Source organism: Cricetulus griseus, chromosome 6 (genome assembly GCF_003668045.3).
Source record: "Cricetulus griseus strain 17A/GY chromosome 6, alternate assembly CriGri-PICRH-1.0, whole genome shotgun sequence".
NCBI lineage: Eukaryota > Metazoa > Chordata > Mammalia > Rodentia > Cricetidae > Cricetulus > Cricetulus griseus.
The window spans coordinates 56,223,850-56,250,127 of NC_048599.1; the positions used below are offsets into that span (position 1 = coordinate 56,223,850).

A 26,278-nucleotide genomic window follows, 5' to 3' on the forward strand; every position below is an offset into this window, starting at 1 on the left:
TTCTCTGCTCTGGACTCTTCCAGATGCCTCTGCCATTTTACCCCCCTCATATATACAATAAAAACCTTAACCATACTATAGAGCAGTCATGTTCATCAGTTTATACAGCTCTACCTTGACCTGTGTGCCAGAATAAACCCCTTTTCCCTTGTCTTTATCAGAGTATTTTATCACAGCAACATAAAAAGAAATTAAGACATTTGTCATTTTATTTCTTCATATTTCCAAGTCCTGAAAAACTTATGGTATCAACTTATTTTATTGTTCCTGGCAGCATTCCAAGAACATATTATTATACTTGCATTGTCTATCTGAAATATAATCATTGTGTTTGGGAAACAAATGTTAAAGGTTTTTATTTATTATGCACATGTTGGATAAACACTGAATATTCTTACAATTATCTAGTGTAAACATACGTAATATTCTTAATAATTAATTTTAAATATACAGATAGGGTTAGTTTCTATGTAAAACCTAATCAATAGAATGTGACTAAGATAAAGTGTTCAGGAAGAGACAATATTTAATGTTTCAGGAAAAGATAATTAACAGGTTTATTGTTTCATTTACATGTTCAGAAGGGCATAACCATAGATACAAAAACAAATAAGGAAAAACTACCAAACAGACAAAAATACAATTCTCAAATGTTGGGGCTGAGAGTTAGAATTTTATGCTATGAAATTTGAGTTGTAAAGAACTAAGGCTCACATACATCCAAATAACTCACACACAAAAAGAAAAGAAAAAGGATACCTTTTCTTTAGATAATTTTGTAGCTGTCATAGGTTCCAGAAGGATAATCAGGTCTAACAAGATATCTTCAAAAGTAATTCCATTTATGTCTTCAGAAAGTAATAAGCCCAACAAACCCTACACTAGAAGTAGTTTCTGTGTCTATGTGGTGCTTGGAAATGAACCCAGGACCTTGTACATGCTTGGCAAGTGCTGTACTACCAAGCTATGTAACTGGCCTTGTCTAACGTTTTATTTTAAGGCAGGGTCTTACTAAGTGAGCCCAGCTGGCTTGAGCTCTCTGTCCTCCTGCTTCAGTCACCCAAGAACCTGGGATTACAGGTCAGCGACACAAAGCCCAGCAAAACTGCCTTCTCCAGACTGCCATATCATTCGTTCATTTATTCATTCAAAAGGCAGAGAGGCCAGGTCCAGTGGCACACACCTGCAACTTCAGCTTATTTATAATGCTGAAGCAAGGAGCATTGCATGGGCCCAGGAGTTAGAGGCCAGCCTGGGTAACACAGAGACCTTGTCTCAAAAAGGGAACAGAATACTGACATAGAGATGCCAGCATAACCATCTAGAAAAACCAGAGTATAAATACCAGTCTGGAAAGTCATATTCCAGTGTGGGTTGGGCCTCATTTAGTCACTCTGGCAGGATACCCTCTCAAGTTTTCATTTCCTCATAAGCCACAGTATTGGGCTCAGACTCTACCATGGAGTCTATAAGGTACCTGAGTCACTATGTTCAGAAACAAACATTCACAGTTCAAGTATAGCACCCTAATTTTTTAAATAAAAATAATAGGACCACAATCATAAAAGCATTTCAATACTGAACCTAGAAAAAATATAATGCAATACTAAAGTCAAAATCAAAAGAACATTTGACAGAGAGAGTTCTTTTAAGTGTTTGGATGACAATAATTCCATCACAATTGTTCACTCATAATGTCTGGAGAGCCAAAATGATTCTTAGTTTTCTCAGGACACATGTTGAGAAAGAAAATAATTTTTTCTCCATTCTCATTTAATTTATACACATGTCATAATATTTTATAGGAAAAATAAAGGCCCAGATGTAAGTACAATTTAACTTAGTTTCCTCCTTAATTTGTTTTTTATAGCAGACATGTTAATTTCATTTTGAACATGATATGCCAAATATCCTGAGCTTCCAGGAATGAAGTCATGTAATTCTCCAAGGAATTTCTCTAAGGCATCAATTGATATATAACCTATAAAGATAAAAAGAAATAGATACAATTGAAATCCTATCATGCTATTCTATTTTCAGTATCTCTGATTTATTAAATTTTTATAGTTTTTTTAAAGAGCTAAAAAGAAAAAATAATACTGGTGAGAAGATTCTCAAAAGACACCTGACCTTCCTGCTCCCACCTCTCCAGTGTTGAGATTACAGGCCTATTCTACCATGTTCTATTATGTAATACTGAAGACCAAAGCCAGAGCTTTGTACATGCCAGGCAAGCACTCTACCAACTGAACTATATCCCCAGCCCTTAACACTGTTTCCTTTTCCCCCCTTAGTTTACAAAATAATAAGTTTTATCATGACCTTTTCATTCAAATATATCATTGTATTTTGGTCATATTTGTCTCTTCTCTATCCATCTGCCCTCCTCACTGTTCTAGTTTTGTTTGTTTGGAGACAGAGTTTCTCTGTGGCTTTGGAGGCTGTCCTGGAACTAGCTGTTGTAGACCAGGCTGGTCTTGAACTCACAGAGATCTGCCTGCCTTTGCCTCCCAAGGGCTGGGATTAAAAGCATGCTCTACCACTGCCTGGCTTCTACTTTTTTTCTAGTTTTGTTTGTTTGTTTGTTTATTTATTTATTTATTTATTTATTTATTTATTTATTTTAGGAAGCTGGCCTTGTTCAGCTTCCTAAGTTCTTCAACTATTGGTGTAAACCAACACACTTAACTTTTTCTTCCACTTTTGAAAAGCATAGATACTTGATAAGCAACTTTGACTACTGAGAGTGGAATGTCCATATTGGGACTGGAACATTAAAGTAGTGAAATGAAAATGACTGGGAATAACTGGCATAGACTAAGCAGTGAGAACTTTCTCCCTAACTCCCCAACAGCACAGACAGTGCGTCTGGTCCACAGAGTAGGCAACACTTCCAAGCACTGCAAAACTGAGATAATGTTCTCTAGTGAAAAATTAACAGTAAAGTTAGTACTGCTGTCAGTCAACACAAGTTACGGGTGTAATTTTGATGTCATTAATAATCTGAAATAGATACGAATGTCAAAAAAGAAACCCTGCCTAAACACAGAGAGCTTAGGGAAGGAGTCAAAGTTCTTCAGCAGTAACTTGATAACAATTACTTATCATTTGAATGATTATATTTTACGTGTAATACAAATGTTTGTGGTTTATACTAATACTAAATACTAATACTAAAATTGCAATCTAAAAGCAAACACTGTACATTAAAAATTCTAGAAGATTCCAAGTATGACTGCATTTAAAACTACCATCAATAGCAACATATATAGCTTGATTGTTTTAGTAATAATGTCAATTCATAGTTTAAAATTATGAATCCAGCCATAGAAAATTAGTATCTTTAATCTATTTCCATGCTGGGTATCTGTTTCCTTAGCTCTTTTTGAAGCACTACTGTGACATCCACATGTATCCATGATCTCCACCTGATGGATAAGAACCTACCCTCAAGGTCACATGTGTTTTTTAAGAGTTGCTATGTAATCACACCTTAAGATTTACTGTGCACCTGGAATTGGATTTACAGGAATTATTTTTGCCTGGAGACCCTTTCCCAAATTCTATTGTGTTTAAATATGCCTACAATAAAGTGCCTGGTATTAGACTCCCCGAAGTCTGATGCAGGTTGATGAAGTCAATCTGCACTGCTTTTCATTCTTATCTCTGTGCAGTTTGCTTCCCTGCCTGTATACCTGTGGGGACCTCCTCACAAAAGCACTATACAAGGTTTCTAAAGGCATCAGAAAAGAAATACACAATTAATTAGCAAATGTATTCCTACAAGGATAAACTGCCATCATGATGTTTCTCAGCTTTCATGGTTTTTGACTTGTAACTCTTCCCCAAAAGTATAAGACAGACTTTCTCTCCCCCAGGCAGCTCACAGCAACTCTGCTATCCCTCTTTTCTGTCTTAGATCTGGTCATTGTGAACACACATTTCCAGAAAGGAAAAGCATCCTTGTGACTAGCATTTCTGGAATACATTACCCTAACATAGCAGACCTTGAGCCTCCACCAACCCAGCTAAGAACATCACAGACAGCACCTGAGGCCCGTGACAGAGTTCCCTCCACTTCTGTAACCAACAGCCTACCTGGTTGTTTCCACCAATGAATTTATAAATTATCTTTATTTTTGATTCATTTTATCAATCTGTTACCTCACAGGTACATGGGATTTGGCATGACCTGAATCTGTGTTTCAACATCATGGTCACTTATCATTTCTAGAAAATACCTCTTGTCTCATTTGAGGTGAGACCTTTTTTTAAACATCATCATCATAAATGATCTAACTTACCCTTATCTAATTGATGGTAGAACACAAGACTCTTTGTTCTGGAAAATCCTGCCCTATCTCCTAGAAGGAAGAATGCTACAAAGAAAGATCAAGAACACTGCAAGGACAGTCCAGCTTTTGGAGTTACATCATACCCTTCCTGTCTCAACACATCTCAACATGGTTGGTTGCTGCCAGGGACTCTCTTATTGATTACAAGTTTTTCTCTACATTTTAACTTCATTTTCCTTTTCTGGGGCAAACTGTTTTCTTTAATGGTAGAAAATATGGTCATTTGGTACAGCATTAAGATGAATGCTTGCAAGCCAGGCATTGGTGGCGCACGCCTTTAATCCCAGCACTCAGGAGGCAGAGGCAGGCAGATCTCTATGAGTTCGAGGCCAGCCTGGTCTCCAGAGAGAGTGCCAGGATAGGCTCCAAAGCTGCACAGAGAAACCCTGTCTTGAAAAACCAAAAAAAAAAAAAAAAAAAAAATGAATGCTTGCTTAGTATGCATGAGGCTCTGGGTATGATTCCCACTAATTACTCCTTACCTCATCCTACTCCTCGTGTGTGTGTGTGTGTGTGTGTGTGTGTGTGTGTGTGTGTGTGTGTGTGTGTGTGTGTGTGCATGTGGTCACCTCAATAATGAGTTAACTTGTTACAACATATCAAAAATTCAAAACAAAAAATATGGGCAGGGGAAATGGCTCAGTGTCACTTGTTGCCAAGCCTTATGACCTGAGTCCAGTTCCTGGTACCCACATGGTAGAAAGAGAACCAACTTCTCAAGGTTGTCCTCTGTTCTCCACATCTCAAGGTTGTCCTCTGTTCTCCACATGTACACTGTGGTACATGAGCCCATACACACACATCGTGTGCCAGCATGTCTATATATGTTTTAAATATAAAATAAAAGCTTCATGAAATGGAACATGGAATTTGGGGAAACCTGAATCATGGTCATTCAATGGGCTACAAATAAATAATCTCTGATGTTGACACCAGTCTGTAAAAAGGCCTTGAATGAGTAATCCCCATCTCTTAGAATATTCACAAACTTGTGTAAACCCTGACTATTTCCTGTGGAATATTCCCTTACACTGTGTGGATATATATCACTGTGATTGGCTTTTAATAAAGAAGCTGACTGGCCAATGACTGTAAAGGTTAAGTGAGACTGGCAGACAAAAAGAGCGCACTTAGAAGAAAACAAGGAGTCTTGGGAATCTCAAGGAGATGCAGAGGAAACAAGAGATAAATGTGCCATACTGAGAAAGGATATCGAGCCATGTGGCAGAGCACAGATAAGAAATGTGGGTTACTCATGGGAGGCCTCACCCTCCCTGGGCAGTGGATAGGGGTGTGAGATGGGGGTTGGTGGAAGGCATGGGAGGACTGGAGGGAGAGGGAACTGGGATTGGTATGTAAAATAAGATTGTTCTTAATTTAAATAAAAATTTATCTTTAAAAAAAGAAGTTAAAAACAACAAAAAAAGAAATACGAGTTAATTTAAAATGTAAGAGTTAACTAGTAACAAGCCTGAGTTATTGACCAAGCGTTTATAACTAATAGTAAGTCTCAGTACAATTATGAAAGAAGTCTGCCTACAACTTCCTGCTTGGGCTGGTCTATGTGTTGGCATGTCACTTCTGAAAACAAGGACTGGCTTCTGTCTTAGACATTCTCTTATTACTTTCAACCTCTTACTCCGAAACAAGCTACTATGTTTTGAATAGACTTTATGAAAATGTCCATTTGGAGAGCTGGAGAAATGGTGCAGTGTGGTTAAGAACACTGCCTGCTCTTGCAGAAGACGCAGGTTTGTTTCCCAGCACCCACACGGTGGCTCACAACTGTGTATAGCTCCAGTTTCAGAAAATCCGATGCCCTCCTCTAATCTCTTGAGATACCAAGTACACAGGAATACATGCAAATAAAACACCCATATGCATAAAAAAGTCCATGTAATATAAAGTGTTTGGCCAAAGCTCCAAGGACCTATGGTCTGGCAAGTACCACTCACAAGTAAGCTATGATGTGGATTTTTCCACTCCCAGGTGTGCCTCAAAATGATTGTAGCTTTGATGACAATTTCTCTGAAAATGTATGGAACTTTGAAATAAGTCATCATTTAATACACTCCAGGACTCTGGCCCTCTGAAACTATAAATGATAAGTATTCATTATTCTGGTTTTGGTTTTGTTTTCCCTGATGTATGCCAACCAGACCTCAAACTTGCTAGTTGTAGTTAAGGATGATCTTGAGCTTCTTAACCTCTTGCCTCTACCCTCTGCAGTGCAGGAATTACAGCCATGACACCATTATACAGTTCCGTGCTGCTAAGGATCAAACTCAGGCCTTGTGAATACTGGCCAAACACTGTACCACCTGAGCTGCAGGCCCAAGGCCCTGGGTTTGTTTGTTTGTTTGTTGAGATAAAGTCTCAACACTGTAGTCAATATGGTTTGTAACTCACTATGTAGCTCAGGCTACAAATTCACAGTGCTTTTCTTGCTCAGTCCCCAAATGCTTGTATTTATACAAACTAGCTCCCATGCCAGATACATGGCCATTGTTTTTTTGTTGTTGTGGGGTTTTTGGTTTTGGTTTTTCGAGACAGGGTTTCTCTGTGTAGCTTTGGAGCCTATGCTGGCACTCGCTCTGGAGACCAGGCTGGCCTCGAACTCACAGAGATCCGCCTGCCTCTGCCTCCCGAGTGCTGGGATTAAAGGCATGTGCCACCAACGCCTGGCACATGGCCATTGTTTTAAACTGTTAATTCTGAAATGATTTGCTACATATAAATAGATATGTAAACAGTAAATATTTGGGTTTCTCAATTTAATTATTAGAATCCTTGGAATTTTTGCCAGTAAGGTATTTAAATTGTTAGTGATTATTTTCTTTCCTCTACTTATCACATATGTAATTTATCAATCAGAACATCTTATTGTGGATGTTAACAAGTGATATCAAACTGAGGAGATAATAAAAAGCAATTTCAAAAAACCAGTATTTTAGCCGGGCGATGGTGGCACATGCCTTTAATCCCAGCCCTCGGGAGGCAGAGGCAGGCGGATCTCTGTGAGTTCAAGGCCAGCCTGGTCTCCAGAGCGAGTGCCAGGATAGGTTCCAAAGCTACACAAAGAAACCCTGTCTTGAAAAAACAAAAAACAAACAAAAAAAACCCAAACAAACAAAACCCCCAAAACAGTATTTTGGGAGCCATTTGGCAAAATCTAAAGATATTTTTGGTTGTCACAGTTGCAGGGAAGAAGTTGTATGGCTGGCACCTAGAGGGAGACACTTGACAACAATGGTGAAGGTTGATGCTCATCCATCTCTGTCAAGAGAACAATTTGGCCACCAGTGCTCAAACTGAGAAGCCCTGTTCTAACACAAAGCTCCAGCTTGCATTTTCTATAACTAAAGTTCTCAATTAATTTTATTTTCAGAAGATTAACAGTCATTGAACTTAATCCATTTAAGGGAGGGAAAATCAAATACCTAAGTCACTATCAGATTTCCTGGTGTTAGGATTTCTCACCTGGGAAGGTGAGCTGACATCAAAGAGGGTGTAGTCTTTTTTTTTTTTTAATTTTATTTATTTATTATGTATACAGTCTTCTGCCTGCATGCCAGCAGAGGGCACCAGATCTCATTCAAGGTGGTTGTGAGCCAACATGTAGTTGCCGGGAATTGAACTCAGGACCTCTGGAAGAACAGTCAGTGCTCTTAACCGCTGAGCCATCTCTCCAGTCCCCTATAGAAATTTTAAGTATTTTTTTATTTTAATTTTTTTTCGAGACAGGGTTTCCCTGTGTAGCTTTGGAGCCTATTCTGGCACTCGATCTGGAGACCAGGCTGGCCTTGAACTCACTCACAGAGAACAGCCTGCCTCTGCCTCCCGAGTGCTGGGATTAACCAACGCCCGGCTTGAGGGTGTAATCTCATACCCTGCTTGCTACACATTTCCCTGTCTCATGCCTAAAAATGAGAGAAGAGCTGACTGCAGGCATCTGGGAAACCCCCCCCCCATCCTTAGAAAGTATAAAAAGAAACCCCACTTCTGCGATGTGGGCTCTGATTCCTCTCTCATTTCTGTCATGTTGTCTGTGTCTGGTGCTGGAGCCTAAACTGCCCCCAAAGCCTTCACCATGCTGTTGTCTGCCTGTCTGTCCATGACAGTAACTTTTCTAATAAACTCCACAGTCTCCAGTAAACCATCTCAGCATATCTCTTGAACCACCCCCAATCTGAAACCTTTCATTGGAAGAAGTAACACCATAAACATACATACATACATACATACATACAGACAGACAGACAGACAGACAGACAGACAGCATGATGGGGGGCTTTGAGCAGAGTTCAGTCCTCCAAGGCAGAACCCAGTCCCTTCTTATAGTTCTCAGAGGAAAGGGAAGGTTTCGTGTTACATGGCTGGTGAGTAGTCCACAGAAAGGGCCCAGGTGTCTGGCTCCATAGTAAAGCCTGATCCTAGGCATGTTTGAGGCCCAGGGTTCAACCTCCAGACTACAAAGACAAAAATGAAAGAACTGATCTCTGAATGCCAGAAATAAATTGCAACTGTTTCATGCAAGCAAGAGCAAGCATCCCTCCTATCTAGAGACCCCTGTCTTGGCACAGAAAATATGAAGCCCATGCTTGGTCCATTCTTCAGGTAAATGTTTTAGATAAATGGCACCTCTCCTATCACCACGGTGAAAGAAAAGGCTCTGCTTGTTAACAGCTTTGTTCTACCTAGTCCTCTTGTTTCTTTGCTAGCTGAGCTTACTCTAATTTTTATTTCAGATTACCTGTTACCATGTTGTTCACTGGATAATTCTGAAGAGGGAAGTACATCTGCTTTTCTACAACTGGAGTTCTTACAAAATGATTCTCTGCACTATAAAAATGGAACATACAGAAAGTCACATTTACATTTGATTTTTTTTTATTTTTTATTTTTTGGTTTTTCGAGACAGGGTTTCTCTGTGTAGCTTTGGAGCTTAACCTGGCATTCAATCTGGAGACCAGGCTGGCCTCGAACTCAGAGATCTGCCTGCCTCTGCCTCTGCCTCCCGAGTGCTGGGCTTAAAGGCATTCACCACCAACGCCCGGCACTGATTTTTTAATTTATATTACAAAATCAGATTATCTATTTCCGACAATGTATATAATAATTTAACACTTCCTTAATGAGGTTTAGTTTTACTTGGTGAAAATATTAATTGTAAGCTTTCTTTTGTGATGCTAAGAAAGACCAGGACCCATATACCTACTTTTGGTTTTCTTAGCTACTTCATAAATCAAACAATTATTGAATAGAGGCCTGGGTCATCTCAATATCCCCCAAAGCACAGTAATAATTTATAATAAGATAACACAGGGTTAGGAATATATCTCAGTGGTAGTGCTTTTCTCCAACATGCATGAGACTGGGTTCAATCCCCAGCACTGTCAAAAATGTAAAATAATTTATTATATACATCATAATCAATACACATATGTATACACATGTGAAATCTTACATATGCCAAAAGAAAATCACAGTAGACTCTATAAATGGTCATAGTCGTTTGTTACGCAGTATTTAAATAATTAAGATTCTATAAACTAGTACAATTCTCCATACCTCAGCATAACAAAAAGAAACAAGGTTGGGGAAACCATGAAATACAATGAAACTTTTAAGTAACTTAATAAGGTTTACCTTAGATCATGGGCCTGCCTGCCTATTTAAGACCAGATGGCAGCCTAAAAGAAATCAGCCCACTCCTCCCCCTATAGTCTGTCCTCTGAGGCAAAGAATTGACAAACTGTTTTATCACACAAGCCTAGACTTGTCCTCCTTTTTTTTTTTTTTTTTTTTTTGGTTTTTCAAGACAGAGTTTCTCTGTGTAGCCCTGGATGTCCTGGAACTCACAGAGATCTGCCTGTCACTACCTCCCAAGTGCTGGGATTAGGGGAATGCACCACCACTGCCCATGTGATAGTTTGAATGTCATTGGCCTCTATAAGCTCACAGGGAGTCACTATGAGGAGGCATGGCTTTGTTGGAGTGGGTGTGGCCTTGTGGGAGAAAGTGCGCCACTGTGGGGGCAGGCTTTGAGGTTTCCTATGCTCAGTTTGTCAACTGATTTCTTTTCAAATTTATCCCAGTTCCCCCTCCCTTCTCTCCTCCTACTGCCCCCACTACCACCCCCCACCTCCCATCTGCTCCTCAGAGAGGGTAAGGCCTTCCCTAGGAAGTCTACTAAGTCTGTCCCATCATCTCATTGAGGCAGGGCCATCTCCATTCCACACCCATGTCTAGGCTGGGCAAGGTATCTCTCTATAGAATGGGCTCCACTAAGTCAGTTTGTGCATTAGAGTTAGATCTTGGACCCATTGCCAGTGGCCTCATATATTGTCCCAGTCACACCATTGTCACCTATATTAAGAGAATCTAGTTCGGTCTTACGCAGGTTCCCTCCCCATTTGCCAGACCCGAGTCAGTGATCTCTCACTAGCTTGGGTCAGCTGATTCTGTGGGTTTCCCCATCAAGGTCTTGACTCCTTTGTTCATATTATTATTGCTCCTCTCTTACTTCAATTGTACTTCAGGAGCTTGGCCCATTGGTTAGCTATGATTTCTGCATGTGCTTCCATCTGTTTCTGGAAGAGGGTTCTAGCTTCTCTGGGGTTGTGGATTGTAGGCTGGGTATCTTTTGCTTTATGCCTGGTATCCACTTATGAGTGATACTATATTTGTCTTTCTGGTTTGGGGTTACCTCACTCAGGATGGTTTTTTCTAGTTCTTTCCATTTGCCTGCAAATTTTAGGATGTGACTGTTTCTTACTGCTGATTAGTACTCCACTGTGTAAGTGTACCACATTTTCTTTATCCATTCTTCAGTTGAGGGGCATCTAGGTTGTTTCCAAGATTTAGTTATTACAAATAATGTTGCTAAGAACATAGTTGAGCAAATGTCCCTATGGTGTGACTGTGCCTCCTTTGGGTATATGCCCAACAGTGGTATTGCAGGGTCTTGAGGTTTAAGTTGATCCCTAATTTTCTGAGAAATTGCCATACTGGTTTCCACAGTGGCTGTACAAGTTTGCACTCCCACCAGCAATGGAGGAAATTTCCCCTTCTCCACATCCTCTCCAATATAAGCTGTCATTGGTGTTTTTGATCTTAGCCATTCTGATCAGTGTTAAGATGGAGTATCAGAGTAGTTTTGATTTCCCTGATGACTAAGGATGTTGAGCATTTCTTTAAGTGTCTTTTAGCCATTTGCATTTCTTCTGCTGAGAATTCTGTTTAGATCTGTACCCCATTTTAATTGGATTATTTGGTAGTTTGATTTCTAGTTTCTTGAGTTCTTTATATATTTTGGAAATCAGTCCTGTCAGATGTGGGGTTGGTGAAGATCTTTCCCATTCTATAGGGATCCGTTTTGTCTCGTTGACTGTGTTCTTTGCTTTACAGAAGCTTCTCAGTTTCAGGAGGTCCCATTTATTAATGGTTGCTCTCAATGCCTGTGCTTATTGCCTGCAAGCCAGTATGTAGCCAGCACCACATCTGCCTGCACACTGCCATGCTCCCTACCATGATGATAAAAGACTGAACCTCTGAAACTATAAGCGAGCCCCTTCAATTAGATGTTTTCCTTATAAGAGTTGGCTGTGGTCATGGTGTCTCTTCACAGCAACGAAAACCCTAAGACTGCCAGGTCCCCTTTGTTGTAACAAATAAGATGGAGTCATGGAACAAACAATTCTGATGCCTACCTCTGATGAAACAGGCTCTGAGCTTCAAGTAAAGGACTTCTGAATTTTTCTCTCTCAGTTTCTTGCTCATCCTGTCCCATGTTGTTGGCCACATACATCCACCTCTTACTTTCTTGAAGCTCCTCCCAGGTTTAAGAACCTGTTACATTGTCTCTGATACATGCTCAAGCCTCCATCACTGCTCTCCCACTCCAACCCCACCATGCTGCCTCTGCTGCCATGTACTATCCCTCTCAATGCTTTCCCACATCAAGCTGACCATGCTCCATAACAACAGTGAGGCTCTCTCTCCTAACAAAGCTCACTGATGCAGGGCAATTTCTGGTCTACTCCTTTCCTGGAATTATAGCTATGCTTTCTAACAGTTTAATCCTAACATTAAATTATAACATCAAATAAAGTTTTCAATCTTACAGAAACATGTTGATAGAATATTAAATGCAAACTCAAGGGACTTCAAGATGGCCTCAGTTCTACAATTTCTGTTTTATTGTAAGAGGAGAGACTTATTCTACTGAGTGATAGAATTATTTCTAATTTAAATTTCTTTTCTATATGTCTTATTTTATGAACTAAATGGATTTACACTTTTTTTTTTAAATTTGGCATTTTTAAAATTGGGTCTCATAAAACCCAGGTTGGCCTCAAACTAGCTATATAACTGAATAAATCTGAACTTTTAATCCTGTCTCCACCTCCAGGGTGCTGTGATTACAGGCATACATCAGTACACCTGATCTATGCAATGCTAGGGATCACACCCAGAGCTCCGTGCACACTAGGTAACCATTCTAACACTGAGCTACATCTCCAGCCTTTACATGTATATTAAAATAATTTAAAACAACAAAACGTTAAAATGCCTGTGACTTTAAAATTTGATGGATATTTTCAGAAAGGAAAATAGCACAATGCTTAAAAGTTTGGACTCCACATGGTTCAAATTCAGCTGTACTTTCTGAATAAAACTGAATAAATTATTTAGTACTTCAGAGCTATTTTTCAATTGTAAAATGAATGGGACTGGTTGTATATCTAGGCTGTGAGATACAAATGAAATATTATAAATTGCTTGTCTCACAAATACTTAGCAATTGTCCAATAATAGCATACCATTTAGCATGTGCTTACTATCACTTAGTAAGTAATGTTTCACACATATTTCAAGGTATATTTTATTTATGTTCATATCCCACCATTTGGTGGCTCCACAAGGAAAAGGCTCTACAGATGTAGTGGAGTTTTCCACCATAACATGATAGGGCTATGGAACATATAAACTCACAGTGGCTGTGACAACATGTACAGTGTAAGGATTCAAGCATTTTGCTGCCCTGCCCCTGTCACCTGGCAGAATACACTCAGGCAGTACCTGGTCAGTATGCAGGTGCAAAGGACCCCTTTAAAAGAAAGACCTCTGCCCACTTATGCTCTCTTTCTCTTTCCTGCTGTCCCCCTAGGGCAGACAGGACTTTTCTTGTCTCCCTCTTCTGTCCTCTCTCTGTCACTGTGTCTCTTTACCTCTTTTCTCTTTCCTTCCCCTCCTTTCCCTTTCTAATAAAACTTCACACTAAGCTCTGTCTGCCTGACATGTTTGTCCCCTGCCTCAGTCACCCTCACCTGCCATGGAACCCACCAAGGTTCCCCACATGCTTATTCATAACACATAGGACTACATGAAATCAAGCCAGCCCAACTCCCAGCATGGAGCCTAGCTGAGAAGCTGTTGGCTATAGATAGCTGCTACAAGAGGTAGAATATGTTTCATCAGGGATACTTGATGGCTGGAAGGCTGCCCATGCTCCAGTATATGGTCCAATACCCATGCAGACAATGGCAGCACTAAGTAGAGCCAGTGGATTTTCAAAGCAAGAGAGAAGTACCAGGTGTGGTGGTGCACACCTCTAATCCCAGCACTCAGATTAGAGGCAGAGGCAGGTGGATCTCTGGTCTACATAGTGAGTTCAAGAACAGCCAAGACTATAAGAAAGAGAATTCATGAAATTGGGGGGGGGGCTAAGGAATTAGAGGAGAGTGAGTGGGGTGGATTTGATCAAAATTCATTATGTGCATTATGAAATCCCCAATAAAAAAGAAAAATTGAAAATTAAAAGGCAAAGTTTGGCAGTGGTAGTACACACCTTTAATTCCCAGCACTTGGAAGGCAGTGGCAGGAGGATCTCTATGAGTTCAAGGCCAGCCTGGACTACAGAGTGAATTCCAGGACAGCCAGGGCTACACAGTGACAGTGAAACACTGTCTTGAAAAAAACAAAAAGAAAAAAGAAAACGAAAAGGCAGGAACCTAGGGTATTTCACACAATTGGTCTTTGTTTTTTGTTTTTTGTTTTTGTTTTTGTTTTAAAAAAAAAAAACATGACAGAGTCTTCCTATGTAGCCTAAGTAGCCCAGGCTAGTCTGGTGTTGATCTTAACCCTATAGTGCCAAGATTACACCTAAAAAGTACCATGCCTGGCATTCCGTCATATATACATGTATATTTGTGTGAGTGTTAGTGTGAGTGCACACATATACGACATGTATGTGGAGGGCAGAGGTTGCTATTAGGTGACTTCATCAATATTTCATCACCTTAGTTTGTTATGTGTTTACTTATGTTTTATGTACATGAGTGTCTTGCCTGTATGTGTATCACATGTGTTCCTGGTGCTCTCAGAGGTCAGAAGAGAACCCAAGTACTCCGTAAGAGCAACAAGTGCTCTTAACCAGAGTTATCTTTCAATCCTCACTTCTATTCTTTTAACTAAAAGTTCGTATGAGTTAGGGCAATTAATCTTTTTAATCTTAGATCTCTTTTTCTAAAAATGAGAATGGTGATAATGACAATATTAATTTCAGAGGAATTGTGAAACTAAAATACAATCAAGCTCAAAGATTTCTACATTGAATTTGAATAGCAATGAAGCATATTAACATAATACCTTTCATACAGTTCTTTTTTGTGTTCTGTTGTTGGCTCACTGCTTTCCCTTTCGTTTGATGTTATTCTGTCATGCTGTAAATAGCAAAAAAAAAAAAAATCACTTTTTTAAAATTTAGCACACTAATTATCTAATCAGTAATTTTTAAATTAAGTTAAAATATAATCAAAAGCTATTTAAATTTATTCTTTTAGTTCTAGTCATTCTAACCTGGTAGGGAAGCTTACAAAATTTTGTATATATACTCATATAATCATACAGTTAGAAGGAAAACCAGAATTTTAAATGGAAGCTAAATTTGTAGCAGGTAACTGAACTTTAAGGGAAGAGGAAGAATACAGAAAGGAAGGAAGGAAGAAAGCCAAGTATTACAAACTTAAGGCTTTCTTAAAATCCTTGCCTTTAGGATTCACCTAGTTCCTATGAGCTACAAATCAAAATTTTAAAAAGCTGAATGAATTGTTTCCACTTTAAAGTGATGGTGATGGAGATATATTTACCTCTGAAATTGTAACAGAACTAAAAGCATAGTAAGCTTTTCCAAAACATTTGTAGAAATGACTCAGATGCTTGTACCTAATGTACTTAACACAATGTCATTAGAAATTCCTTATTTTGATCATAAATCTCCCCTAAGCAAAAGTAATTAATACTCCAAATTACTTTCCAGATTGATGCTTGTTATTTTCATTTGATAACATAACTTTCTACTTATATATTATGTGGTTACAGTATTATAATTAGCTAATATTCGACCTTGATAAGTACTTTGAAGGAATTGCCAAGATCCTTTATCAAATAATAATGACTAGCCAATAATCAATAAAAGTATGTTATATTAATATTTTTATTTTTACTTATCTGTCTGCCTGTGTGTCTTTGTAAGTGTATGCCAAGTGCATGTAAGTACCCACAGAGACCAGAAGAGCTCATTAGAGACCGTGGAGCTAGAGTTACAGGCAGATGTGAGGCACCTGAAGTAGGTGCTGGGAGTTCAGTGGTGAACTGAACTCTGGCCCTCTGGGAGAGCAGGAAGTGCTCTTCACCTCTGAGTTGTCCATCCCTCCAGCCTTATACTAAATTTTTAACAGAAATGACATTTAGATTAGGTTGAGGCTAAGAAAATTTGGTTTCATTGTGCTAATATCTGATTACATGTACTAAGTTGTTTTGTTTGGTTTTGGTTTTGGTTTTTCGAGACAGAGTTTCTTTGTGCCTTTGGAGGCTGTCCTGAAACAGGCTCTGTAGACCAGGCTGGTCTCGAACTCACAGAGATCCGTCTGCCTCTCAAGTGCTGGGACAGGCATGCGCCACCACCACCCGGCTAGACTAAGTTTTTTTAATCTCCTGCTTACATCAACATTTTTATTTATAAAATTAAATGATGTTTAGGTTTCTTTTGAGTTCCATATTACTGGTATACTGAATAATTTAACAAATTATTTTTTTTAGTTTTTTAAATAGTTTTTTAAAAATATCTGTCATTGCCGGGCGGTGGTGCCTCACACTTTTAATCCCAGCACTTGAGAGGCAGAGGCTGGCGGATCTCTGTGAGTTTGAGACCAGCCTGGTCTACAGAACATGTTCCAGGACAGGCTCCAAAATAATACAAAGAAATCCTGTCTCAGAAAAAAGAAATCTGTCATCACTTGTGTAGAAACAGACAAATCAGAGCCTAGATATTTTTAGAATTTATCATCTCCAAGCCAAAGATCCTGAAGAGACTATAGTTTCCAAATGATGCCACTCTGGAAATAAAAAGAAAATTAGTGGGTCCAATCAAGAGTGCTTGCTGCCAATCGTGATAACTGAGTTTGATTTCTGAAGCTCAAAGGGTAAAGGGAGAGGACCAGCTTCCCCAAATTGTCCTCTGACTTCCACATGTACATACACACAGAGAAATAAAATTTTAACTAATGAAAGGAATAAGAAATTCATAAATTAATTACTTGGCTATTGAAATATAGATTTTTCTATTTTTTCAGTCTGAAAAAATTAACATACTGATAAGTTTTTAAAAGTAAAATAGCAAAAATACTATATACCTTGCACTTAGATATATTTTTGCTACCTTGAGTGTGTGCTCTTTTTCAGTTTTGTGAGACCATATGAAAACATAACTTTTTTATTCCTTAAGATCTAGAAAGAATTTTCTCAAAAATGTATTTTTATCTTTATACTTCCATTAGCATACTTAAGAAAATTTAACAAATCATTATTATCTAATATTCCACCAGTTTTCCCAGTTGCCCTCAAAATGCCTTTTTTGTTGTTGGGAGGCAGGGTCTCACTGTGAATTCCTGGCTGGCCTGGAACTCACAGAGCTCTGCTTGTCTCTGCCTCCCAAGTTCTAGGATTAAAAGCCAGTGCCACTGTGCCTTTTATATTAAAAATGCTGTTTCTTCTTATGTTAAAAAAATCTCTACATAGAATCTGACCAAGTTCTATATACCACATTTGGTTGTTGTGTCTCAGTTTAGAACAATTCTCTTGCTTTTGTTGTGACAGTGGCTATAGAGGTCAGGCCAGTTGACTCACTTGTGGCATAGTCACCTCCTGGGTTCATGTGATTAACTCATAATTGGATCTTGGTTAAGCTTTTGAATAAGAATGAAGTATAGATAATATTATGTATTTATTATATCACAACAGACTAAGCATAAGGAGAGGTTATTCCAGTATTAGTGACATCAATTTGATCATTTGGTTAAAGTGGTATCTTCCAGATTTTGCTTGCCTTTGTTAACTGGTAATTAATCTGTGGGTGATAATTTAGGATTATAGTTTTAGCATTTATTAGTCGCTCTTGTCTAAGTCAATTATTATATTGGCAGCTACATAATGTGTGTGTGTGTGTGTTGTCTGCACGTGCATGAGCCTGTGTGTATGTTGAGGACAAGGCACCCAATATGATACAGCACCATATGGATGTCAGAGGACAACTTGTTGGAGTTGGTTCTCTCCTTCAACTATGGCACCTCCCAGGTCATCAGGGTTGTGCAACAAGCAGTTTTACTCACTGAGCCATCTCACTGGCCCAAGGAAGGATTTTCTATTTCACCATCCTTTCTTAGCTGCTATTGCTATTATGAAGTTTTACTTATACCATTTTTTCTTCTCTCTTTTTCCCTCTGTCTTTTTTTCTTTGTGCTTTTGGATTATCACTATGAACTAATTGATTCCTTTTTGTATAATGTTTCATTATCTATTACTGTCTTCTTTTGATGCTGAATTTATCCATAAATAGCTATTGCATAAAGATTTTGAAGTCAAAACCAGACAAATTTGAGTAGAATGGCAAAAACTAAAAAGCAGTATTGCTATTGCATGTATCTATTAAGGAATATTCCTTAAAACATTTAACAAGTGGTATAGCACAATAATTCATCAGAGTCTACACCAGAAAGTACCATGCACCTATTTTTGCTCTGTATCACTGACTAAAGAAACCAAAGTTCTTTATTTTTCCAGAACTAGCAATTGAACTGAAGGCCTTACATGTTAAGGAGGCATTGTACCATGTGTTCTACCCCAATCCTCAAGCTTCTTTTCTTCTTTTTCTATTTTTTTTTTTGGATGGACTTTCTTGAACCTCTAATCCTCCTGGCTCCACCACCCAAATGCTAGGATTACAAGCATATGTATATTCCACCATGTCTGGAATTTATGATAGGCTGAGGACTGAATCCAGGGCTTCTTACATGCTAAGCCTGCATTCAAGTTTCTTCTAAGAGTGGTTTCATTTATACAAAATATTCCATTTTTGTCAATTTATTATGTGAAGACAATGTCAAACCAGATAATATTCAATAAAAGCATGCTCTTTAAATTCCTTATAATCTGGCTCATTGATGCATATGTCATAAATTATACTGCCTTCAAAAGTTTTTAAACTGTACATTCCAATCAAGTATTTAGTTTCCTCTTACCTTTTTTACTAGAAAATTTTCATCTTGTTCCCAAATAAAACTACCAATTTTTCTTCGTATTTCTGTAGGGAGAAAAACAAGTCCAATATTTTTAAAAGTTAATTTTTGAATTTTGCATAAGGTTTGAAACTTGTGGATTATATTTATTCTATTTGAATCAAAATAACTTTTTTTATTCTACTTGAATCAAAATAACCAGATTCCCACTAAATCAGCACATTGAAAAGTCTAGGAATTAAAATTTCCAATCCACTCTCCATATAATCCTAGTACATTGTGATGATCATTATTGTAGACTTTTTCTTGGTATGTGGTATGCATATGTGTACACGTGTTTGTTGTGTAAATGTATGTGGTTGCATGAACATGCAGATTTTGTCTATACCTGTATATAGCATGCAGAGGCCAGAGGAGAGCACTGAGACTTTTCCTCTGCCTTATTGCCCTCAGACAGGGTCCCTCACTGAACTAGAAGCTCTTGATTCAGTTAGACTGGCTGGCTAGCAAGCTCCTGAGATCTCACTGTCCCATCCCCCAACTGCTGGGATTATAGGCACTCATGACCATGCCTAGCTTTTCATGTAGATATTAGGGATTCAAATTCAGGTCCTTATGCTGGGCAAATTCATTCACTGAGCCATTTCCCTGGCCTTACTTTTTCTACTAGCATATCTTACTTTATTAGATATGCCAAGTATTACTTAATAAGACAACTGTCACAATAAAATGGGTAAAATTGTTGAGTGTATAGAACTGAGGTTCTTGATAGTTTATTTTACTAAAAAGTAGATAAACAATGTCTAGTAGACAGGAATTCTATAAAATTTAGTATGTCTGGTGACTTTTATCATCTTAATGATCTCAAAATTCTCCACAACAGCCCACTGGAAGACAAAAAGGGTCTAATTACATTAGACTTTTGCTGATATGGTAGCAACTGTAAATGTATGCTTAGTCAAATTGAGGTATGGTGTAAGTGTAAAATAAGCACTGGATTTTGAATATTTGGTATCAGAAAGAATGCAAAATATTTTAGTAATTTTTATGTTGATTACATATTGAAATTATTATCCTTTCAATATTAGGTTAAGTAATATATGTATAATTTTTTGTTTTGTCTTGTTTTTTCAAGAAAGGGTTTCTCTATGTCTTTGGAGGCTGTCCTGGAACTAGCTCTTGTAGACCAGGCTGGTCTCAAACTCCCAGAGATCCACCTGCCTCTGAATATATATATATATATATATATATATATATATATTTTTAAAGATTTTATTTATTTATTATGTATACAACATTCTGCTTCCATGTATATCTGCCCACCGGAAGAGGGCACCAGATCCCATAACGGATGGTTGTAAGCCACCATGTGGTTGCTGGGACTTGAACTCAGGACCTCTGGAAGGGCAGTTGGTGTTCTTAACCTCTGAGCCATCTCTCCAGCCAGAAAATATATTCTTAAAATTAATTTTGCCTCATTTTTGGGGGGAGGGCATTTAAAGATAGGATTTCTCTGTAACAGTCCTGGCTGTCTTGGAACTTGCTCTGTACACCACACTGGCCTTGAACTCATAGAGATCCACCTGCTTCTGCCTCTTGAGTGCTGGGATTAAAGGCATGTGCCACCACCACCCACCTTCTAAAACCTTTTAAACTCATATAGTTCATAGTGGCATCTTACACATCTACTAGGCCATACTGCTCTAAATAGATAAATAATGCTATCCTAATTTGAATGAGAATGACCCCCACAGGCTCATGTTTGAATGTTTGGCCCCCAGTTGGTGGAACTGTTTGGAATGGATCCTCACTGGAGGAAGTATGTTACTGATGAAACTGCTTAGGAAGGATCCTCATTGGAGAAGCATGTTAATGGCAATGGATCTGAGGTTTCAAGGGACTGCAATTCCCAGTGGTCTCTGCTTCCTGTTTGTGGATCCAGGTGTGAGCTCTCAGCTGGTGCTCCAGTGCCATATGCCTACCTGCCCGCCCACTGTCATGCTCCCCACTATGATGGTCATGGACTCCTATCCCTCTGGAACTGTAAGCCCCAAATCAACCAACCCTTCCTTCTATAAGTTGCCTTGATCATGGTGTTTTATTACAGTATGGAAAAGTAACTAATACAGGAGTATACCTTTTTTTAATTTTTTTAGGAGCAAGTTTTCATTTCAAACAGATTTTTAAAGACTTAAATATACGTTAATAGAAGATGCTAAACTCAAAGATAAAATAGAAGTTTTAATTTAAAATAAGATTAATGAATTGGATAGTCATTCTATAATACAAACTCCTCAAAGTTTGAGACCAGTTGAGGCTACGTAGTAAAAACTTGCCTTAGAATTTTTAAAAAATTGCTGGGCATGATGGTACATATCTATAATTCGGGCATTCAGGAGGCTGAGGCAGGAGGATGAACAATTTGAAGCTAGCCTGAGATACAAAATTAGTACCAAGTCAGCCAGAGTGACATAACAAGACCCAATCAAAGAATGAAAAAGAGAGAGGTTTAAATAGGAAGGGAGGAGGGAAGAGAAAGTTATTTTTTTAACAAATCAATTTTGCCACAAGTCATTAGTTTAGTGTTATAACTAGGTTGTGCTGGAACACTAGTTACAAGAAACCAATCTTTGGGGTTTCTAAGGATTCTTCTAGGAAAATAACAAAGTTTTTGGTTTGTCCTGCTTTGTTTTTAACATTTTCCTCACTGGAAATCTGTAAACAGCTTCAGTTTGTCTTTCTAGAAATGGACATAGAGCTATGGGATAAACAAAATCTTTATCAAGAATTGAGTGACTGGGGATGGAGAGATGATGCAGAAGTTAAGAACATTGTTTGCCCTTCCAGAAGACCCTGGTTTCAGTTCTTTAGCACCCACATGGTGGCTCCGTAATTCCAGTTCCTGGGGATCTGATGCCCTCTTCTGGCCAGCACAGGTATCAGGTACCACTGTGGTGCACTACATTCAGACAAGCAAAATACCCACATACAAAACAAAGTAATTTTAAAAAAGAATTGGGTAACTGATGAAAGACCTACAAAAATTATATCTATAAGGTTAGGTAGATAACCTAGGTTAAGTTTTGGACAAACATGCTAAGAACATGTTCCAAGCAGGGAAAACTGAAAGTTCCGATCTCAAAAACAGTTCACTTACTTTTCCTTCTTACTTCACATGGTTGTTGAGATAATGTGAAAGTACTTTCAAAAGCATAATGAAAAATACAAATATGAATTTATTACTATAACAAAAAAAATCATAATGAAGAGATTCAGCACTAGCAAACAACACATTTATCAAATACTTACCACATGTCATATACCTTAATCTATTATTACCTCATGTCATTCTCAAAATCACTTGGAAGAAGTCAATAACATGTTAGATCACAAAACTGCTGGGATTGGTGGTCCACATCTTTAATCCTAGCACTTGGTGGCAGGGAGGCAGGTGAATCTGTGTGATTTTGAGGACAGTCTGGTTTATATAGTGAGTTCCAGGCCAACCAGGACCACATAGTAAGATCCCGATTCAAAACAAATACAAAAAATTACATTAAATTAAAACTTCCCTAAAAACAAATTAAGTGTTGGATCTTAGCTGGTGAGCACTTGACTTTGGGGGTAATACCTGACTCTGTCTTATTTACCATTGAACTCCAGCACGTGGGTTGTGTTTTGGCAAACAAAGAAACCTTAATGACTGTGAGAATGAAGAAAGCCAGAATATTCCCTCAAGGTATGTGACCCCCAAGTCCATATTTGTTCCTCCTATATTAAATGATTCAAAAATTTCAGTGGGTATCTAGTTCATACCTACAATCCCAGGACTTGGGAGACTGGGATACAGAGTGAGACATTGTCAAAAACAAACAAACAAACCAAAAAGATAAAAAACAAACCACAAAATTTCCAATTGAGAACAGAAATTGGTAAGATTAAAGTTGGCTATCAATAGGGATTGGCTGGATTTGGCAAACAGATGGGTTTATGGTCTTTGCTAACCTTTTTGCAGACATGCAGGAGGAAGAACAAAATGGCCTAAGGCCACTGAGTTTTTCATTTCAGTATTAGCTACCGCAGAAAGATAGTAGGCATGAAATACTGTAGCATTATCTTCTATGTACTCGAGGCTCTGATATATTCTAGAAGAAAGGAAATCTTCTGGGTTATGAAATAGACAGGAATGCGTTCAACCTTTCAAAAGAAAAACAAATGACTAGAAGTAGGACATTGCTAACATTAAAGAATACATTTACAATGGCCTTTTTTTCCCTGGCAAGAATGAGTACATTTCAGGTATATTATTTTGGGGACCTAAGTGTAGGCAAATCTCAGCTTTAGAGTTGGTAAATGATTGTATGAATTTACGAAAGACCAAAAACAGTAGTTAGCTGGCCATCAACAGTGGACTGAAAGCCAGCAGTCCAACGAGTTTTACTTATAGTTACTGCCATTAAAATAAACCAATTAATTCTAAGGTAAAGAGTGGGCATTAAGTTAGAGAAGACTTCACATACAGAAAATATCTTTTCTAGGCCTGTTAAAAGAGGGAGAGAAGAAAGACATTAGAAAAAAAAAGACATACATGAAGGAACAATAATGACACTTAAGGTTGACTAGACTATGAAAGGCAAGGAAAATTAAAGAGGCTTTAGCTAAATCTAAACGTGTAGGTAGTGGGGTGAGGGCAAGCCAGGAGCAGATCTCTGCTCAGTGAACACTTGACAGCAATTATGAAAGCAGATGGCAGTGCACAGGTGGAAGCAGAGTAATCTCTTGGGAAGCTCCTGTGACAGTCCTGGCAAGGGGTAATTATGGTGCTAGTAAAAGAAGCAATGAGGATGAAGTACTGTTACTGGAACCTGTTCGTGGTATTAAGCACCAGTGCATTTGTGGTAATAGAAGGTTAAGATGGCAGAAAGCCAAGTCTGTTGACATATACCTGAAATCCTGCACTTAGTATGCCAAGACAGGAAGAGCATGACATTCAAGGTTAGCCTGGGCTACATTGCAAGAGCCTGTCTCAGAGAAAATGGACAAAAGAAAGGAAGAAAGAAAGAAAAAAAGAAAGGAAGAAAGAAAAAAAGAAAAGAAGGAAGGAAGAAAAAAGAAAGAAAGAGAGAGAGAGAGAAAGAAAGAAAAGAAGGAAGAAAGGAAGAAAAAAAGAAAGAGAGAGAGAGACAGAGAGAGGAAGGAAGGAAGGAAGGAAGGAAAGAAAAAAGAAAGAGGGAGAGAGGCAGGGAGGGAGAGAGAGGAAGGAAGGAAGGAAGGAAGGAAGGAGGAGGAGGAGGAGGAGGGGGAGGAGGAGGAGAAGGAGAAGGAGAAGGAGAAGGAGAAGGAGAAGGAGAAGGAGAAGGAGAAGGAGAAGAAAAAGAAGATGGGTAGATTTTCGGCTTGCAGAATTCAGGACGCACTCCGGTGTTGAGGTGATATCTGGTTGAGACACACGGAGTAGGAACCTTCAAGTTTCCACGTGACAACTGGACACTCAAAACCAGCATTCTGTTACAGACTGTAATGACAGGTAGAAGACCAGGGCGGAAGGGGAAAAGAGAATGGCTCAAGCGGTGGCCCTGGGGTACCTCAGCGTGTCGGGGTGCGAGGCATCACAGCTGAACAGAAAGTCTGCGGCCTGGACATCGCTGACTGTCCCGCCTTCGTCCACTGTGGAGGCAAGAGCACGAGTGAGCACGAGCAGGGCAAGCGTCCTCAACCCCGGTGGCCGAGGAGGGCTTCACGGGACACTCTGGCTCCCACGTCCTGCCCCGCCCGTCTTCCTACCCCAGAACTGCCTCAAGTCCTGACTGACGCTGCGACAGAACCAACCACGCTGCCCCTGGAACATGGCGCCGCCTGCCTCCAGACTCCTGGGCGGGGCCTAGGGCCGAGACCGCCCACTGGTCTGAAACCAAGCTTGATGATTGGTTCCCAAAAGGAAAGGGCGGGAAAGGAGCAGGAAGCAAAGAGACACCTAACTACCACAGTTGCAAGAATAGTCACGGAGGACGACGTTCGCTGGCCCTGGTGAGTTTTAAACAGCGCGTGCGCGCGCGTGCGTGCGTGCGTGTGTGCGTGTGTGTCTGTGTGTGTCTGTGTGTGTCTGTGTGTGTCTGTGTCTGTGTCTGTGTGTGTGTGTCTGTGTGTGTCTGTGTCTGTGTCTGTGTCTGTGTCTACATATATATAGTATGTTTTAGAAAGTTTCATATAATCCAGCATGGATGGCTTGGAACTCGCTGTGTAGTAGTGTGCGGATGCACCTCTGAACTGCTGGAATTAGCGACTGGCCCACTGAGGCAAGAACACACTGAACTCGAGTTACAGGCCGTCTTAGACCACCATGTGGGTGCTAGGAATTGAACCTGGGTCCTCTGAATGAGTAGTCAGTGCTTTTAAACCCTGAGCCATCTCTCCAATCCTGAGAATCATTTTTAAATGTAGTGATGGTATCAGTGTGTGTGTGTGTGTGTGTGTGTGTGTGTGTGTGTGTGTGTAGGTCGGAGATGGTTCTTCACATCCACAATGTGAGTTCCAGGGATTGAACTTGGGTGGTCCAGCTTGATGGCAAGAGGTTTCTATCAGCAGAGCCATCTTGCCACTCCTCTATATCATATTTTTTGTTATTTTGAGACAGTCTCTTATAATCTAAGCTGCTCTTGAAATGCAGCTGAACATGACCTTGAATTTGTGGTTCTCCTGCCTCCACCTTCAGAGGGTTGTGATCACAGGCCTATGTCACTATGTCCAGTTTACACACTGTTGAGAATAGAACTCAGTGAAAGGGATCCAGAGTTGGCACAGAACACACCCAGACACCAGATTCTCAGCCTTTAAGGCCAGGCTGTGACGTTCCTCTTGAACTGAGTGTCACAGGTTTTTTGAGATGTCATTTCTTAGTTATTGCTCAGTTCAAATTATTCTTAGATTTCAGTAGAACATTTTATTAAGTGGGTTATTTGATTCTTTTGTTTTGTTTGTGAGTTTCCATAAGATTTACAGGCTAGCCTCAAACTTGTGATCCTAAGCTTCAACCCCCTAAATGCGAAGATTATAGGCATACACAGCTATCTATTAACACCGATATATTTTAAAATTTTCCAAGTACATATTCTTTTCTAATTCTAAATATAGTTACTTATGGCTTAGCTGCATTAAAATGCTGGTCTGTTTGATCAAATCCTTTGTAGTTTGTTAGCCTTTTCATTATAATGGAAGTATGTAGCCAGTAAGTTTTTATCTTTAAAAAGAATGCTCTTAGGAGCTGGAGAGATGGCTCAGAGGTTAAGAGTACCAGCTGCTCTTCCAGAGGTCCTGAGTTCAATTTCCAGCAACCACATGGTGGCT

The 26,278-nt window shown here is 39.2% G+C and overlaps 1 protein-coding gene across 1 annotated transcript; it reads right to left on the reverse strand.

The window, feature by feature from the left end:
- Nucleotides 1-1,835: 1,835 nt before the first annotated feature.
- Terb2 (telomere repeat binding bouquet formation protein 2) lies at nucleotides 1,836-24,782 on the reverse strand. Its single transcript, XM_027420988.2, has 7 exons — nucleotides 24,719-24,782; nucleotides 24,520-24,601; nucleotides 22,940-23,079; nucleotides 18,938-18,999; nucleotides 15,009-15,082; nucleotides 9,109-9,197; nucleotides 1,836-1,981 (listed from the first exon to the last, which is right to left on the reverse strand). Exons 1-7 carry the CDS (start codon nucleotides 24,780-24,782, stop codon nucleotides 1,836-1,838), a joined length of 657 nt encoding a protein of 218 aa, XP_027276789.1.
- Between the last annotated feature and the right edge of the window lie 1,496 nt (nucleotides 24,783-26,278).